At 42.5% G+C, this 17,235-nt stretch overlaps 1 protein-coding gene across 1 annotated transcript in view; it reads left to right on the plus strand.

Annotated features, from left to right (window-relative positions):
• The first annotated feature begins 228 nt into the window (after positions 1 to 228).
• ANTXR2 (ANTXR cell adhesion molecule 2) overlaps positions 229 to 17,235 on the plus strand; it is a 145,880-nt gene continuing 128,873 nt past the window's right edge. The window contains exons 1-3 of the mRNA XM_032882384.1: positions 229 to 564; positions 1,214 to 1,285; positions 3,383 to 3,454. Coding sequence (XP_032738275.1) covers positions 413 to 564; positions 1,214 to 1,285; positions 3,383 to 3,454 — 296 coding nt within the window. The 5' untranslated portion in view covers positions 229 to 412. The remainder of the gene's footprint in view (positions 565 to 1,213; positions 1,286 to 3,382; positions 3,455 to 17,235) is intronic.

A 17,235-nucleotide genomic window follows, 5' to 3' on the forward strand; every position in this document is an offset into this window, starting at 1 on the left:
GGGCGACCGGGCCGGGGCGGGGGCGGGGGCGGCGCTCCAAGTTTGCGCGGCTCCGCGGGTCCAGCTGCCGCCGGGCTTCAGCGCTGCGGGCGGAGCGGGGCGGCCGGCGGGTCCGCGGCTGCTGCGAGCGCCGGGCCGGAGCGGGGGCTGCCCTCGAGCCCTCGGGGGCTGCGGCCGCGCTTGGAGCCCGGGGCCCGCGCGCGTCCAGGGCCGTCGTCGGGAGTTCCGGCGGCCGCGTCTCCCTTTGTCCTGCTGGGACCTCCCTCCCCACCCGCCCTCCCTGCGTCCGTCCGCGGGTCCCGCCGCCCCGGCCGCTCGCCGTCCCCCGCCCCGGGGCGCGTCCCCGCACTCCGGCCGCTCAGCGTCCCCGCCAAGCCGGGACCAGGGCGGTGGGAGCGGACGCGGCCGCAGGATGGTGGCGGGGCGGTCCCCGGCCCGCAGTCCCGGGCGCTGGCTGGTCCCCGGGCTGTGGCTGCTGCTGCTCAGCGGTCCTGGGGCGCCGGCGAGCGTCCCGGAGCAGCCGTCCTGCACGAGAGCCTTCGACCTCTACTTCGTCCTGGACAAGTGAGTGCTGGGGCGGGGGGCAGGGTCTTCTGGCGGCGGCGGTGGAGGGGCCGTGGGGGGGACACGGAGCTGCGCGAGCGCCCTGGGGAGGGGGGCTGGAGCCCGACGGCGGGGGCTCCGTGCGTCCCCGTCCGAGGGCCGGGAGCTCTCCCGTCGGTGCCGGCGGGGCAGGGGCTCTCGGGGGGTGGGGTGGGGTGGGCGCTGTTGGCCCGTCCTGGGGCCTCTGGGGAAGGGGCAGAGTGTCTGGGGTGGCCGCCTGCATCCCCGCAGGGCGGACCGGCCTGACCTCGGCCCTCTGCCTTCGCCCCCTCGAGCTGGCTGCAGTTTGCGGGGTCCCATCCTGGTCCCAGCGCTGCCCCCGTAGCCTGCAAAGCCCCAGGGTCGACAGACTCCAGGCGGTTTGCATTTCGCGGGAAGGAAGGTTGTGCTTGTTTCGAGGAGACGGGATCCTTCTCCGAGCCCTGGGGCAGGTGGTCCCCGAGGGCGGTGGGCTTCCCGGAAACTCAGGCGCCGAGACAATCCGGGGAGCCAACCCGAGTCCACCCGCCGGGACTGTAACTTTGCTTGAGGTACAGGCCCGGTTACCCCACGTACACGTTTTGTTGTTGTGTTTTGGTTTGCTTCTGATCAGCTCAACTTCGCTTCGCAGGTCTGGGAGTGTGGCTAATAATTGGATCGAAATTTACAACTTTGTGCAGCAGCTCACGGAGAGATTCGTGAGGTATCTCTGCTTCCCTTTCCTTTTCCAGGCCGGGAGTGGGAGGTGCAGGGAAGTAGCCCCAGCTGTAAGATGCTCCTGTTTCCAGACCTTCTGCAGGGAAAGCCTCCTCTGAAATGTTGCTTTTTAGGTGCCTCCAGACCATTATTACACACATATAGTTACCAGGACGGCCCTTCAGTTGTTCAGGGTTATTTCGTCCGGATCCCAGAAACTTGGCTCAGGCCCTGGGGAAGCATCCTCGAATACTATTACACATGTCTTTTCCTTTCTGAATTTTCGTCTGTTTTGAATTTCAGTTACGCTTTCTCATAATTTATCACATTAAACAAATTTTATGCTAATAGTATCCATAATGTATTTTTCTTTCCACACAATTCTTAACATCGTAGAGGTCCTCATTAAAAAAAAAAAAAAAAAGTGTTGGTAAACTTCAAATGAACATGTGTTAATAACCGGCTACCAGAAAAGACACTTGTGTGTTTCAGAGAGGACTCGTGTTTACCCGATGTGTGGGCGTGTGGCTGGTTCAAAATTTAACTGTTCTATATATGCAGTAAGCCTTACTAGGAGAGCCTGGGTTTTCTCCTATAACAGGCATAACTGCTCTGAAGTGCAGCCTACCCTCTTATTTACGGGTAACTAGGAATTAGTGGCATCTCTATTTAAAAATAACCCTAGAACACCAGGCTTTTGAGCCTTTTTTTTTTTTTCCTTCCTCTTCTTCTTCTTCTTTTTTTTTTTAATTCAGTGAGCAAATGCAAGTTTATCAAGATAATGGAAAGGACACAAAAAGGAGCTGTATCATTAAATATTGCTTCTTTCAGTCTTGTTAGCCCAAATGTTTTCTGTAAAACAGGCTTGGATGATCAAAACATTTTGAAAGTCATGTTGTAAGTAACTTCAAACAATCTGTAGAGGCCTAGGCAATCCTTGCTTTCAGTTATTGGCAGCAGTAAACCTATCCCTATAAAAATGTATGCTTGTCCATGTCCAATCATCAGTCTCCTGCTTAAAAGCCAAGTATAACACTCTCATTTCTGGACAGGGTCTGAAGTAAAACTGTCTAGGAAAGAAAATAAATAAGGCCCTATATCTTTAAATGTGAAAGGCAGTAGAGACAGTTTATAAATTTTCTGATTTAATCTGAGACTGTGCAGAGAGTACCACATAGATTTTGATTGAAAGTAATGGATCATTTCAATACAACATTTTGAAAAAGCGGGGCTTTTATTTATTTGGTCTGGTTTGCAAGTTGCAATTCTATGCTACGAAGTTCTCTGGCTCAAATTTAGTTGCTTAGTTACTAACTCATAATACGTTGTAGAAAGTGACTAAAGGCTGACTACTGGATGAGAATGTCTTTAAATATGGAAAAGCCTTTGGGATCATTCTGATCTTCAGTTTATAGATCTTAGTTTCCTGTCTTCAGTTGCAGAGCTTGGTCGTAGTTGGGGGGAGTATCTTGGAGACAAGAACCGGCCTGTGAGAGACATGCCTAAAGCTTCCGAGATGTAGCTAACTGGGCCAGGGCTTCCCGGTTGGCAGTATGATGTTTGTGACTTGGACCATAGAAAAATGTTTAATCGAAACTGATTTGTGAGTCTCTTTCCCATTGTCCGTGATACTCTGTAAGTTTTCTTACTTCGGGATCACTTTTGTCTGAACTCACATCATAATTGTGGTAATTTAATCAAACTGACTGCTCTCCAGCCCTTCAACGTTGCTAATGACAATCGCTTAGAAGGGCCTGGCCTCTTTAAGGAGATAAGCTAGAACAGGGAAAATACTGAGGGGAAGAAGTCTTTTCTTTGAAAAATTTTACATCGGCCTAGAATTCATCTTTCTAGTTATTAGTCTCTTCCCTGAACGGCCTTAGGGGTCGTGGAGGATGGTTTGAGTGCTGAGATGCCGTGACTCATCCCAGGCTGGCTTCACAGTAATGTCAAGCAGAGTCAGTGTATCTATTTAGGAAGTCCCATTTAGAAGAAGCCTGGGCCATCAGAGTCGGATTTTAACTGAGACTCCATAGCCATATATCTGTATTATATCCATATTTCTTTTAAAACTGTTTTAACTGCCTCTTTTCTTATTTTGCAGCCCTGAAATGAGATTATCCTTCATTGTGTTTTCTTCCCAAGCAACCATTATTTTGCCATTAACTGGAGACAGGTTAGTGCATTATCATTTCACTGTGGGCTTTTAGTAGAGACTAATCTTGAAGGGATGATTGATAATTCCAAGTGGTGATTCAGGCCTCCCAGTGGAGTCAAGCAAATGCACAGACAATTCAGCTCCGTTCACTAATAGAGGAGAAAGGAGGTGTGAGGAATAGAAAAGATCAGATAATCTGAAAATCAATATCACTCTTGTGGGCTGTGGAATGTACAGTGAAACCCAGATACCTCCCTCAGTTGGGTACTCACTACTCCCAACTTTCCCCCTCTCTGGTACTATAAGTAGTTCTACATCCTTCTTGTTTAAATGTAATATATTAATCTACTAGGAATTTGCAGGACATCAGGGAGGAGAAAGATAGAGATCTCTGGATAATTTACTAGATTCAGCAAATATCCCACATCTTTCATCTTACTCTGAGATCCAAAGGAACTTGCTTTCTATTTTTTATTATATATATACTTATTTTTTGTAATAAATATACTATATATGTAATATAAAATATAACATATAAACTTATAAAGATGTGTAAAAATACACATTTATATACTTAAGTATATGTAAATACAAATATAAAGATTATACCTATAAATGAAAAATATATAAATTCTTGTGAAAGATGTGGTGTTTTCCAAGTCAGTGCCGTGGTTTTTCATATGACCATTTCTGTGTCACCTGAAACCAGTGACAAGTTAGAAGTAGTCACTGACATGTTTTAAAGAATGGCTACTTTCCTTTGGATCAGTTTTGTGTAGTAGACTATGAGTTCCAGAGTGGGAAGAGAGATTTTCTTCTTCATTTTTGTATCTACTTTACTTAACACAAAGTATGGAAAGATAGGTTTTGCTCAATTTTTGTTGGATGAACGGATGCGTTAGCATTCTTTTCAAATCCTATTTCTCCAAACTGTTATTTTAGTCAGGGAGGCTGGTGTACTTTGTTTTGCATAATATGTAGATTTCTGAAAAGCTATACTTGAATACAGCTTTTTTTTTTTTTAATAAATTAATTTTTTCTTTAAAAATGTCAAGAAAATAAGGGTGCCTGGGTGGCTCAGTGGGTTAAAACCTCTGCCTTCAGCTCAGGTCATGATCTCAGGATCCTGAGATCAAGCCCCGCATCGGGCTCTCTGCTCAGCAGGGAGCCTGCCCACCCCCCCCACCATCTGCTTCTCTGCCTACTTGTGATCTCTGTCTGTCAAAAAATAAATAAAATCTTTAATAAAAAATGTCAAGAAAATGTAATATTTATTTATGTATTTTGTTTCTTTCAACTTTTTACTTAAGCTCTGGTTAAGGAAACATAATATTTAAAGAAACTCAGAGAGAGTTTCTTATACTCAGAGAGAACTTAAGTTTATACTTAAACTCAGAGAGAACTTACTTACACGTTGCAGAATTTGGAAAATTATGTGTGTATATATATATACATATATACACATTATGTGTATATATATACCCATACATATGGATATATATACCCATACATATGGATATATATACATATATATATATATAAACTTCTAGTTTATTTGTGCTTTAAGTTTTGCTTTTTCTGGAGAGGAAATACCTCTGTAGATGGGGCATCCCGCTCACAACCTCTATCTTCTCGTTGATCCTTTCCTTCCGTACTTTCTTGTGTACATCTCGGTGTCAGAACAACAGTAGTCCCTTATAACCCATATGCAATAGCTTTGCTTCCATGAAAAGAAATTTTTTTCATTGCCCAGTTTAATTTTCAAAGATACACATAGATCTCCTAATGGGGTCTATTTATTAGGAGAAGGAACGGACAGTTCAACATTTACCGAGCGCATACGTAGGGAAAAGTCCTCGTCTTAACCCCAGACACAGAGTAGCCACAGTCGTCACCTGCTTGTGCTACCAGGTTCTCTGTAGGCCCTTTCTGTGGGGGTCCTCCAGCACTGGGAAGATGAAGTGTAGTGATTAGCCAACCGAACTGGTATTGCTTAGAAATGCATGGAAAGGGGTTAAAGTGTTAATCTAATTTGCAGAGTCTTCTTTATCATGGGGGGGACTCTCACAGAGCAGAGGACTGGGGGAAAGAGGCTTCTCTCTGAAGAGGCAGCAGATTGCGGGTTGCAGTGGAGAGTCACTGAACCAATTTCCTAGCCAAATGGTCAAGGACAAGATAATTTAACCTCTTCATGCCTCAGTTTTGTCCATTTTATGTAATGATGACAGCAAGGATGGTGACAACAATATCTGCGTCATAAGACTGTTGTAGAATGAAGTCCGTGAATGTGGAGAATGCAGGACAGAGCCCGGTGTGTGTGTATTCAAGAGATGGAAGTTCTGTCGTTGTTACTCTCCTTTTCTACTACCATTATTATTATTATTATTTAATCTAGGGAATATGTAGTGTTTTCATGATTAGGGAGGAATGATCATGAAAACACTACATATTCCCTAGATTAAATAATAATAATAATAATAATGGGATAATCGTCCTGCTTAAAAGGATTTATAATCTAGGAGGGATGTGAATAATGCTACTTCAACTTATATACAGTTCACTCCTCTGACTCTTTTTAAATAATGATGTATTCATTTTTAATGAATTGCACTATCTGTGGCATGCTGAATTAGTGTGGGGGCGCAGAAAGTACACTAAGAAGGCCTAGGTTAGAATTACAGCTGTGCCACTTCCTGATTCAGAGATATGGGGCGGATCATCTGCTCCAGTGTGTCAGTTTTTATGTGTGCAAACGGCGACAGAATTGGCCATGTTTTCTTTCTTTCTCTTTTGAATCTTTATTATTGATACTCTTTGCTTTCTTAAGAGAGTTTTTGTAAAGATCAAAATAAGACAATGCAGAGAAAAGTACTTTGTATATCACAGAACGGTTTCCATTAAAGGGTATTATTTTCTGCTCCTAGTTGTTCTTTTACTAATTTTATTTTATTAAATCAGTAACTTCTCAAGTGTCTCTGTCCTGGGTATTTGGGTAGAGGGTCACTTTTCTTCCATTACCTGCTCTTAAGGGTGTAGAAACAGCTCACATATTTAGATACAAAATCCGAACAAATATTTCCACAACTATTGTGGATCTTTGTTTCAAAGCCTACGCAATGGAATTCTACCTATAAACTTTCTTGATGTCCTAGATCACATCACACAGAGACCTGATAAAATGAGACACACAGCAGGTTCCAGAGTTTTGGTCCTATTGCTTATAATTCTTCATTCCTTTGGTCATTATGAGAAGTACTTCTTCATGTTTCTCAGAGTCTTGCTAAGTATTTTCGGTAGAGATGAAGGAGATTGGAAGGCACCGAGTCCTTAAGACAGAGCAGTGTCTTACAGAATTTCAACATGGCGTCCAATACGCTGTAAGTACATGAATAGAATAATAAACTTGGCAGGATATGATCAGTTCTACATTTTATATACTCATAATATAAAAACTTTACCCTTTTAAGTGTTTCAGCTTGAGACACTCTCTTCTCTTCTCTTGCCCCATGATTTTTGTCCTCTGGGTATCCGCTAGCTCATTCATCTACTTATCTACCTACCTGCTTGCCTACCTTATATATGACGTATTGAGAATTATGGGCTCTGCGGGCAACACAAAGATGAGTAATCTAGTGTGTGTGAGAGTAAGGAGTGTGCAAATGCACTTAAATAGTTTATGGCTGGGGCACCTGGGCAGCTCAGTTGGTTATGCCACTGATTTCAGCTCAGGTCGTGATCCCGGAGTTCTGGAATCGAGTTCTGCATCAGGCTCCCAGCTCCGCGGGCAGTCTGCTTCTCTCTCTGACCTTCTGCCCTCTCATGCTCTCTCTCACTCACTCTCTCTCTTTCTCAAATAAATAAATAAAATCTTAAAAAAAATAAATAGCTCAGGGCTGTATTATAGGATCAGATAAGAGGAAAGTCCTGTGTTGATTCAATATGGACACATCTGGCCTTTCAATATTAGAGAACCTGAATCAAGAGTAATTTTAAAGGATATTTTTAGTTATTCTACATAATTGGGGATAGTGAATTATGCTCAGCTCTATTCAATATGATCTTAATGATGTGAAAGTGATTTAGTTGAAAACATTTAGTGAACAGTTATTATGTGCTAGTCAGTGTGCAAAATGCTTTCCATTCATTACCTCATTTAATCCTCATATTAATACACATAATACATACTGTTATTATCTTAACTTTACAAATGAGGAAATGGAAACTCAGAAAAGTAATGTAGCTTATCCAAGGACATACAGCTAATACATGGTGAGGGTATAATTAGCCACGATGGTCTTTTAAAGTGTAAGGTAGCACATGCCCCTCTCGTGCTTACGACAGTTCTAATGGCTTGGAATGGAAAGCCCATGTCTTCCGGTGGCCTAAAAGCCCTACCTAATTGCCCTTATGCAACCCTCTCCTACCACATTGCGTGCCACAGTTTAGCCCACTAGTCTTTCCGTTCCTTGAAAAGGCCAGGCTTGTTGCCACATTATGAATTTTGCTCTTTCTCTGCCCCAGGACTTTCCCGGGCTAGCTCATTCTTATTATTTAGGCAACATCCCATGTGTCCCCTCCTCTGAGACCCTGAGCCCGGCCATCAAGTCCACAGGCGCTCTGGCCCGCCTCCTCAGAAATCTGTCACGATAGTCTATTTGTTTATCGCTTTTTGAAATTATTCTGTTAATTTATTTTAATCTCCATCGCCCTAACATAAATTGCATGAGAGCAGAAGGGTCTTCTTTGTCTTGCTCGCTCATGTATTCGATACTAGAACAGAGCCTGGCACACAGTAGACACTCAACAAATGCTTGCCGGGTGAATGGTTGAATTGGTCTGACTTTAGAACCTGGGTTATTAACTACTATAATATATTTTCTCTCTTTGAGACATGGTAAATGATGACTTAGATTTGCTAAATTTCTTTCCTACTCTTGTAGATCAGTTATAAACATTTTCAACTCTCTTTTTAGTGTATTTGTTCCCAAATTGAAAAAGTCCTATAATTGTTTGACCTGAGCACAATGATCAATTACTTAAGAAAAAATATTCCTGCGGCAGACTTACAGGAAATTAAAGGGAGAAGTCATTTGATTAAGTTTAGAGAATATATACATTTCTGTTATTTGAAAAGATTTCTTCTTATTCCTTAAAATATGAATTAAAAATTTACTTGTGATAAAACAGCCCTTCATAGGAATTGGTAGCTTATAAATTGGTTCATTAATTTTGCACAGAAACTTGGCAGTGTCTGTAAAAGTTTAGAAGGTTCCTATCAGCCATTCTGCTTTTTATAGGACTGTGTTCCACAATCCTAGCACCCGTGTGCAAAGATAGGTCATGCAAAGTGGACCCTGCAGTGTTGTTCTTAATAGTGAACATTGCATTCAGTCTAAATGTGTTTCAATTGGTGTAATTAAAAAAATAGAGAATGGGATGCTATGTAGTCATGAAAAGAAAAATCTGTGTGCATTAACATGAAAATATATCTAAGATCATTAATTGAGAAAAGCAGGTGGCAGAACTCTCTGTTAAGTATGATTTTGTTTTTCTAAAATAAAAACAAAAAAATCTTTAACCATTTTTAGGGTGTATGTGTGGGGGGGTCATAAATGCATGGAAGAAAGTCTGGAAGATACACAACAAAGTGCTGACAACAATACTGTCTTAGTGAGAATCAGGGTGGGGAGAACCTTCATTTTTTAAATTTCCATACACGTTGGTGATTCAGTTTTATTTTAACATTATTATTTGTAAAAAAACAAAAACAAAAAAAGCCCCAAATGCTCAAATGAGAAAAAAATGTTACTGACTTCTTTAGCCAGAGATAGCTGTCTTGGGGACAGAATGGAGTTTGGGAGTTGGAAAGAGAACGCGTTCAGAAAGAACACATATGGGGCGCCTGGGTGGCTCAGTGGGTTAAAGCCTCTGCCTTCGGCTCAGGTCATGATCTCAGGCTCCTGGGATCGAGCCCCGCATCGCATCGGGCTCTCTGCTCAGCAGGGAGCCTGCTTCTCTTCCTCTCTTTCTCTGCCTGCCGCTCTGCCTACTTGTAATCTCTGTCAAATAAATAAAATCTTAAAAAAAAAAAAAAAAAGAAAGAACACATATCCAGTCGCTACCTTGGGGGATCCTGAAGGCTCCTTTTTAAAATGAAATCTCCAGGAGTGGACCTTGAGTCAGGTAGACATGGAAGCTACATACTAGTTGTGTGACCTTGGGCAAGTAATGTCACTTGTTGGTGGCCGGTTCTCTTGCCCGTTGGAAGGAGCTAATCGTTCCTGCCATATCACCATGTTAGGATGATTACATGCCTGTGACGCATGGTGTGGACCGGGATCTAAGGCTGAGAGGAATTCGGAGGTTATCAGTCTACACCACATCATTTCATCCCCAGCGGCAGGATTCGAACCGTAGTTCAGAGAGGCCGGATGAATTTGCTTGAAGTGACACGGCTCAGTATTTGGGGCCGGGGTTCACGCCCAGGTCCGACTCCGGAGCACGAGCACTCACCACAGTCGTGCCTCGGACTGGCTTGCCGTGTTCCCCTTCTCTGCTTTTCACAATTAGTCAGACTTTGTCATAATTCAGAGACGTGTTCCCTTACAAACCAGTGATGCGGTGAGAGGAAGTGAATGTAGTTTTTGTTGTTGTGAATTGTGTTAGAAAAGTGGTTCCTCCTGGTTAAAAAAGTCGGTTTGGGCCACACATTGTGCAAATCCCGAGAGGACAGGGCAAGGCCAGCAGCTCAGATTCTCGTTGTGGACGTGCTAACGGTTACTTTCAGGGCAGCCCTCATCTGCCTTATAGTCTCCAGCGTGGACCACGTGGTTACTCGGACCTGGGAGACGCACCGGGCGCACCCAGGTGGTGAAATGCGGAGGTCGGTTTCTCCTGACTCACGGAGCGGCGAAGCGGGGTAAAGCGTGCACCCAGGCAGCCAGTGTGGACTTCGGGTGTGACCCACGTGCCACACTTTGGTAAGCGCAGACTAAGCTGGAGAGAATTTTTTCACCAAACCCAGATTGTGCAGAGCATTGTGTCAGCAGCTGTTTTTGAATCTAGGGCGGCTGCCTTGGATTCGCTGGTCTGGACTCTGGACCGCAGAGACATTGGCATATGTTGGCCTTAGAGCGATGTGTTATATAAGCAATAAGCAGGTTTTGATTCGTGACAAAACACTGCAAAACTTAGTGGCTTGCACAACAGCCGTTTTATTACCGTTCACAACTCTGGGTGGATGGCGTGGCTGGAGGTTCCTCTGCCCCATGTGATGTGACCTGATGCTGTAGCCTTTAGAGGCTGGTTGTTATTCTGGAGCTCAGCTAGAGCTGTTTGGTAGAATGATGTGGTTCTCCTCCACGGGACCTCCTTATGTGGCACAGCTTCTCACGGTATGATGACTGCGTTCCAAGAGAGAGCATTCCAGCAGCAAGTATTATAAGATGAAACAAAGTCCCCATTTTTTTAAGGGTTGAACTCAGATGGCCACGAACATCACTCTACCTTATCCGATGGCCAGGCAGTAGCAGTATGAGGCCAGATTCAAGTGGGGAGGACGTAAATGCCGTCTCTTGATGGGAGAATGGGCCTATAGGGAGTGGGAAGGAGTTGACAGAGGTTGTATTAGAGGTCACCTACTATAGGTTCTATGAAAAGTAATAACGAAACTCCAAGATGCATCTCTTTCAAAAGAGATGTAAGCTTGTCAGCTTAGAGAAAAAATATAACCCTTGTATATAACCAAAATAAAAAATTAGACTGGTAATTTGGGCTCTAGTCTTTAGATTCTAGTGTGACCCGTAATCCCTCTCAGTAAATTTTGAATGCGAAGTGTCCTTTACTTTTATAATTTTTTATTAACCTCTTCCTTTCTTTTATTCTTTTCCATAAATGAAAATAATTTATTAACAACATTAATACATTCTCTTTTACTTTTATATATATATATATTTTTTAAAGATTTTATTTATTTATTTGGCAGACAGAGATCACAAGTAGGCAGAGAGGCAGGCAGAGAGAGAGAGAGGAGGAAGCAGGCTCCCCGCAGAGCAGAGAGCCCGATGCGGGGCTCGATCCCAGGACACTGGGATCATGACCTGAGCCGAAGGCAGAGGCTTTAACCCACTGAGCCACCCAGGTGCCCTTACTTTTATATTTTTAACATTACCATTATGTTCTGCTTGAATCACGTTAGCATAGATAGGCACATTTTACTTCACCTCCATGACTTTAAAAAGTATTATTAAATTTCAACTATCAAGGACTTACAAATTAACAAAAGGTCAGATACTTTCTAGTGCACCGTGAGGATGGAAGTTTTCTTAACTGGAAATGACTGCAAATTTTTAGAAATATCCTAAAAATTTCAGCTATGAAAGAAATACATTTTGAGGTTGTTGGTATTCAACTCTATATTCTTATTCAAGAGCAACAGTCCACACTTACGGATGTGACTTGTTGTTTGGGTAATTTAATATAGTTTTAAAATGGTGTGTTTTGTGAGGAAGGAGTAAAGGCATAGCTCCCAAATGAGGCTTCTGAACTGTAACTAACAAAGCTGATAATCCGTCCTTGAGTTTCCTTCTGTAATAAGGAGACCAGAATAGAGCAAAGGTATAAACAGTGGGTGTTGATAATTGACTCCTGCGTGCTGTGCGGTATACGAAGGGCTCTACATGGGATAGTACCTTTCATTTTGATTAAATTCTGCTATGTAAGTACAGTCATTACCCCCATTTTTCAGATGGGAGAAATGGAGGACCAGAGAGGCTACCTGACTTACCCAGAGTTACGAAACTAGGAGGTGTGAGGGTTGAGAATTGAGGCCAAGGCCCGGTTGCTAGACCAGTGTGCCGCATGCGTTGATGCAGAGTGACGAGGGTGGGCTGGTGGGAACCTCATTCGATCCCTCTCGCATGACGTGATAAGGGAATTATAGAATTATAACGAATTATAATGATAACTCATATCTGTTAATATTACTATTAATAACTATTATTAATAACTAATACCATCTGATGGTGGTAGTGTACACTGATAACCTTTGTACCAAACACTTAATATGTGTTACGATATGACAGCTTTTCCAGAAGAGCAACATGGCGGTGGAGAGGAGAACCTGTGGGGAGGAGAGTTTGTTTGGGGCCTGCACACTCTCTTTCTCTTGTCTCTCTTCTGCTACCCCGTCCGTCCGGGCGCCTGCTACCTTCTCAGTGCTCAAAGCTGCCACGTACGTCACATGACAAACATCACAGTGGGCACCCGAAATATCTGCAGAATGAATGAATGAATGAATGAATGAATGAATGAATGAAATCCCTGCTGGATGGGCATTACTGCTTACATTTTATGGAGATGGAAACTGAGACCGTAAACGGCTGGTGGGTGCAGTTTAGGAGTTGTAGAACCAGACCGTAGCTCACCTCTGATTTACTCAGTCTGCAGGCCTTCCTCCCTCATTACACAGCCTCCCTCCGGACTTCTTCCCAGGACCTTCTCCCACCAAAGTTCCATGTAACACCTTTCCTTCCTTCTTTTTCCTTTTCCCTCCTCCTTTCTGGTTTCTTCTTCTTCTTCTTTTTTTAAGATTTTATTTATGTATTTGACAGAGAGAGATCACAAGTAGGCAGAGAGACAGGCAGAGAGAGAGGAAGGAAGCAGGCTCCCTGCTGAGCAGAGAGCCTGACGTGGGGCTCGATCCCAGGACCCTGGGATCATGGCCTGAGCCGAAGGCAGAGGCTCAACCCACTGAGCCACTCAGGCACCCCTCCTTTCTTGTTTCTGTATCAAAGTGTTCCAACTCTCAATTTGCTGAGGGAGTGCTCCTTGGAATCGAGGAGAAGGTAACCTGGTCAACAAAACCCTGCGAACATGGGAACTGACTGATACCAACTGAACAGCAGTAGGACCTACAACTTACTCGTACCTGTAACTTACTCAGTACTTCTTATGTGCCACTGAATCCTCACAATGGCCCCGTGGGGGAGATATTTTCATCCCTGTTTTACAGATGAAGAAACAAGATAGGGCTTGGAATTAATTGAAGTTCTCTCTGGCTATAAGCTGTGCCATCTGTGTTTTATAGTTAAAAAAAAATTATCCTAGTTACCCCCAAACCCTTTCAGTGGAGGACTGACTGGCAAAATACGTAAAGAAAAGAGCATTCCAATAACATGGAAAGCTTTTTAAATTAGATCAGAGGTGGGCGCCTGGGTGGCTTGGCTGGTGGAGCGTCTGCATTAGCTCAGGTCATGATCCCGGAGTCCCAAGACAGAGTCCTCTGGCAGGCTCCCTGCTAAGCAGGGAGTCTGCTTCTCCCTCTGACCCTCCCCGGTCTCATGCTCTGTCTCTCTCTCTTTCACTGTCTCTCAGATAAATAAACTATATGTAAAAAAAGAAGATTCGATCAGAGGTTCTTATTTCTGGGTAAACATTAGAATATTCAGGGGAATTAAAAAAAAAATAACCCTGAATGTATCACAGACCACAAGTAAATTAGAATCTCTTCAGTTAGAGCCCAGAAGGGATTTTTTTTTTTAACGCCCTTCGGTGATTCTGGTGACAGGCACAGTGGAGCACTAAGATGTAGATAAGATTTAGAGCTGCGTGTGGACGACTGGAGCCCTTCTCTTTACGACCATGCAAACTCAGTGCTCACTCGTGGGAGGTGCTCAGCAGGTGCACGTACATTGAGTGAAATCTAGAAAGAGTTTTGAAATCCGGAGAGATAAGAGGTTGTCCCTTGGAAAGTTCAAGTACTATACAAATGTATTGTATAAACATAATGTCCTTAGTCACAAGCAGAAGGTACTTAAAAAAATTGTGCCTTAATTGTGTTAGTTGGGCAAGTGAGAATTCTCTGCCAATAATTTTATTATGTCACTCTTTACAGTACATATTTATTTGAGTTATGACACGGACACCTTCCAGAATCCAGAGTGTTCTGTGGATGGAGAAAAGCCATCGATGTGTCCCAGTGTGTGGTGGTGTGGTTGCTGTGTTTGCTTCCCTTCTCTTCTTGTCTATCCTACCCTTTCCCTTCCCTTTTATCTCTTCCTTCTCCTACTTAGCAGAGAAATTGGAGAGATACTAACAGAATGGAATGTGTTAGTTTATGGATTAAAAAAAAAAATAAGTGTGTTTTTGCCTCTCTCTCTCCCTTTCTCTCTGTCTCTCCAATCAGTATTATTATGATGTAAAAAAGAGTTGATTATAGATTTTAGTCCACTGATTCTCAACAAAAAAAATCAGAGGTTTAATATCCCATTAAATTTGTTTAAATTCTGCCTCTTTCCAAAGGGTATTGGAAGCTGCAACAAACATCACAACATTGCAGAAAGATAATAACATATAAAAAGAAAAGTTAAAATCTTGGAAAAGAGGATGTAGCAATATGATAACCATAGGAACTTAGCAGAGTTCTGTGAATGAGTAAGAAATTTACTGTGGGCTTCCCAACAGTTAGGGCAAGAAACAGTTGACAGAGTTGTAGTTAGCAGAAAGGAGGAAGTGTGTAGTGATTACTCAGGGATGACGAGAACCTTCTGCCACGGACCTTAGAGGAGATGTTATGTGTTATGGTAGCAGCACCCTTGACTACAGCTTCACAACAAATACCGAAGTGGTTTCAGTATCACAATTCCTGTAGCTGGAAACATAATGTGAAAACCAAACTTGGTGAGGTTGATCTAAGATGTTGTTGAATTTGAGCTTTATAATGTGCATTTTTTCCTTTGTTTTTTCATCCCCCACTTTTTTCTTTTTATTTTTTTAGAGCTTTCTTAGAGTTGCAGTTTAGGTGAATCAGTTCTCTTTTTAACCTACGACATCATTTTGCTTCCCCCGCGCCCCAATTAGCTGTTTGCTAACAGACAAATTTAGAACTTATTTTCAGTTGCTTGCCATCTTTTGAAGGCCTGAGATCTGCCGTGTCTTGTTTTGGCTTTTGTTTTGCCCTGTTTTGCCCTAAAATGACACTGGTTGGTGGAGGCTGACAGACTGTAGTTCCACTGAACGGCGATAAGACCAGGGCTCATGTGTGTCGGTGTTAGTGACTGTTGGCAAGAACACTTTGCCTCCAACGACCGTGTGATGATGGAATTCCGTGCTACTTAGAATATTATGGTGTCAGGTATGGTTATGGGTAGAAGGGCCGGGGTACTCTTCTTCCAATGAAATAAGCTAGCTGAGTCCTGCCTTCCAGAAAACTTCTGAATTCCATTCAGGGCAAGTTCTTACAGCCTCAAGTCCTCTGCTGGTGTTGTCTGGTTCTTAGAAGCAATTAAAGGGTGAGGTGAATCTGAACTGAATGGGGAAGGCGTTTTTACCATGTCACCGTGCACAATCTGTCTGGGTAAACTTGAATTTCAGTTGTCTTTTTCATTTCCCTTTTGGCAGCAAACATTAATGCTTGAGGACACACTGCCACTCATTTTTTGGAGATACTGAATATTTGGTTTTGGTCTGCATACAGACAGAATCCGTTTCAAGTTGTGTCTGTAGCTACTAAACCTAAATCTTTAGATAAAACAAGCTTATAAAGTAGGTAATTTACTCCATCATCTGTGAAATTTTGAATCTTCTTCCTTTGGTAGATTGAAAACTTTATTGAACACTACTTTGTAAAAGGCATTATAATTAGTGAGAGTAGGAGGATACGTTATAAATGGTAGACCTAGTGATCGTCCACTGTAGACTTCCAGTCTAAACTTCCAGTTCTAGAGAAGTGAAAACATTACATTAAGTTAAATTAAATTAAGTACATTATTTTGAAGTAGAGAGTTTTTGAGAGACAAAGTTATTTATTGTGTAATAGAAGTTGATGGTGGATATGTTTGGGGTATCTTAACAAAAGAGTATAATGAAGTTAAAGATAGGTTTCACAGTAGGCTGATTTTAAACCAAGTATTAAAAGATACAATCAGTGTGGATCGGTAGAGATTACTGAATCAGGAAGGAAGAGGATTAGGATCATATTTTGAAACTTATGCTTTTGGGAAACTCCTTGAGATGGAAAACTTGTCTGATAATAATTTTCATTACAACATCAACACACAATCACTAAGTTACTTTTAAAACATGAGTGTAGCTCTGGTGAGTGACTCATGTATTTCAAATACTCAAAATACAATATTGCAGCATGATAAAAATTTTTTTTACTATTTTTGACATATGTTTTAATAGTGTATGATATATGTTTTATGCATATAATTTTTTTTTTTTTTTTTTTTTTAAGATTTTATTTATTTATTTGACAGAGAGAGATCACAAGTAGGCAGAGAGGCAAGCAGAGAGAGAGAGGGTGAAGCAGGCTCCCCGCCGAGCAGAGAGCCCGATGCGGGACTCGATCCCAGGACCCTGAGATCATGACCTGAGCCAAGGGCAGCGGCTTAACCCACTGAGCCACCCAGGCGCCCTATGCATATAATTTTAATAGTGTATGTGTGTATATATATATCCTTTTATGTATGACTCTAGTAAGTTACTTTTTATAATTTTTCATCTATCATTCTTAATTGTGTGGGTGCTTTTTATGTTTTATTTAAAGCATTATACTTCAGTATACTGTTGTGGGGACTTTTTTATTTAAAAAGGTGTTTTTCTGGGAGCACCTGGGTGGCTCAGTCAGTCAAGTGTCTTACTCCTTTTTTTTAAAGATTTTATTGTTTAACAATCCCAGGAGCCTGGGATCATGACCATAGCTGAAGGCAAATTCTTAAAGACTGAGCCACCCAGGGGCCCCAAGTGTCTGACTCTTGATTTTGGCTGGGGACATCATCATAGGGTTGTGGGATAGA

This window comes from Lontra canadensis, unplaced genomic scaffold (assembly GCF_010015895.1).
Source record: "Lontra canadensis isolate GAN:19392208 unplaced genomic scaffold, GSC_riverotter_1.0 scaffold1, whole genome shotgun sequence".
Classification (NCBI taxonomy): domain Eukaryota; kingdom Metazoa; phylum Chordata; class Mammalia; order Carnivora; family Mustelidae; genus Lontra; species Lontra canadensis.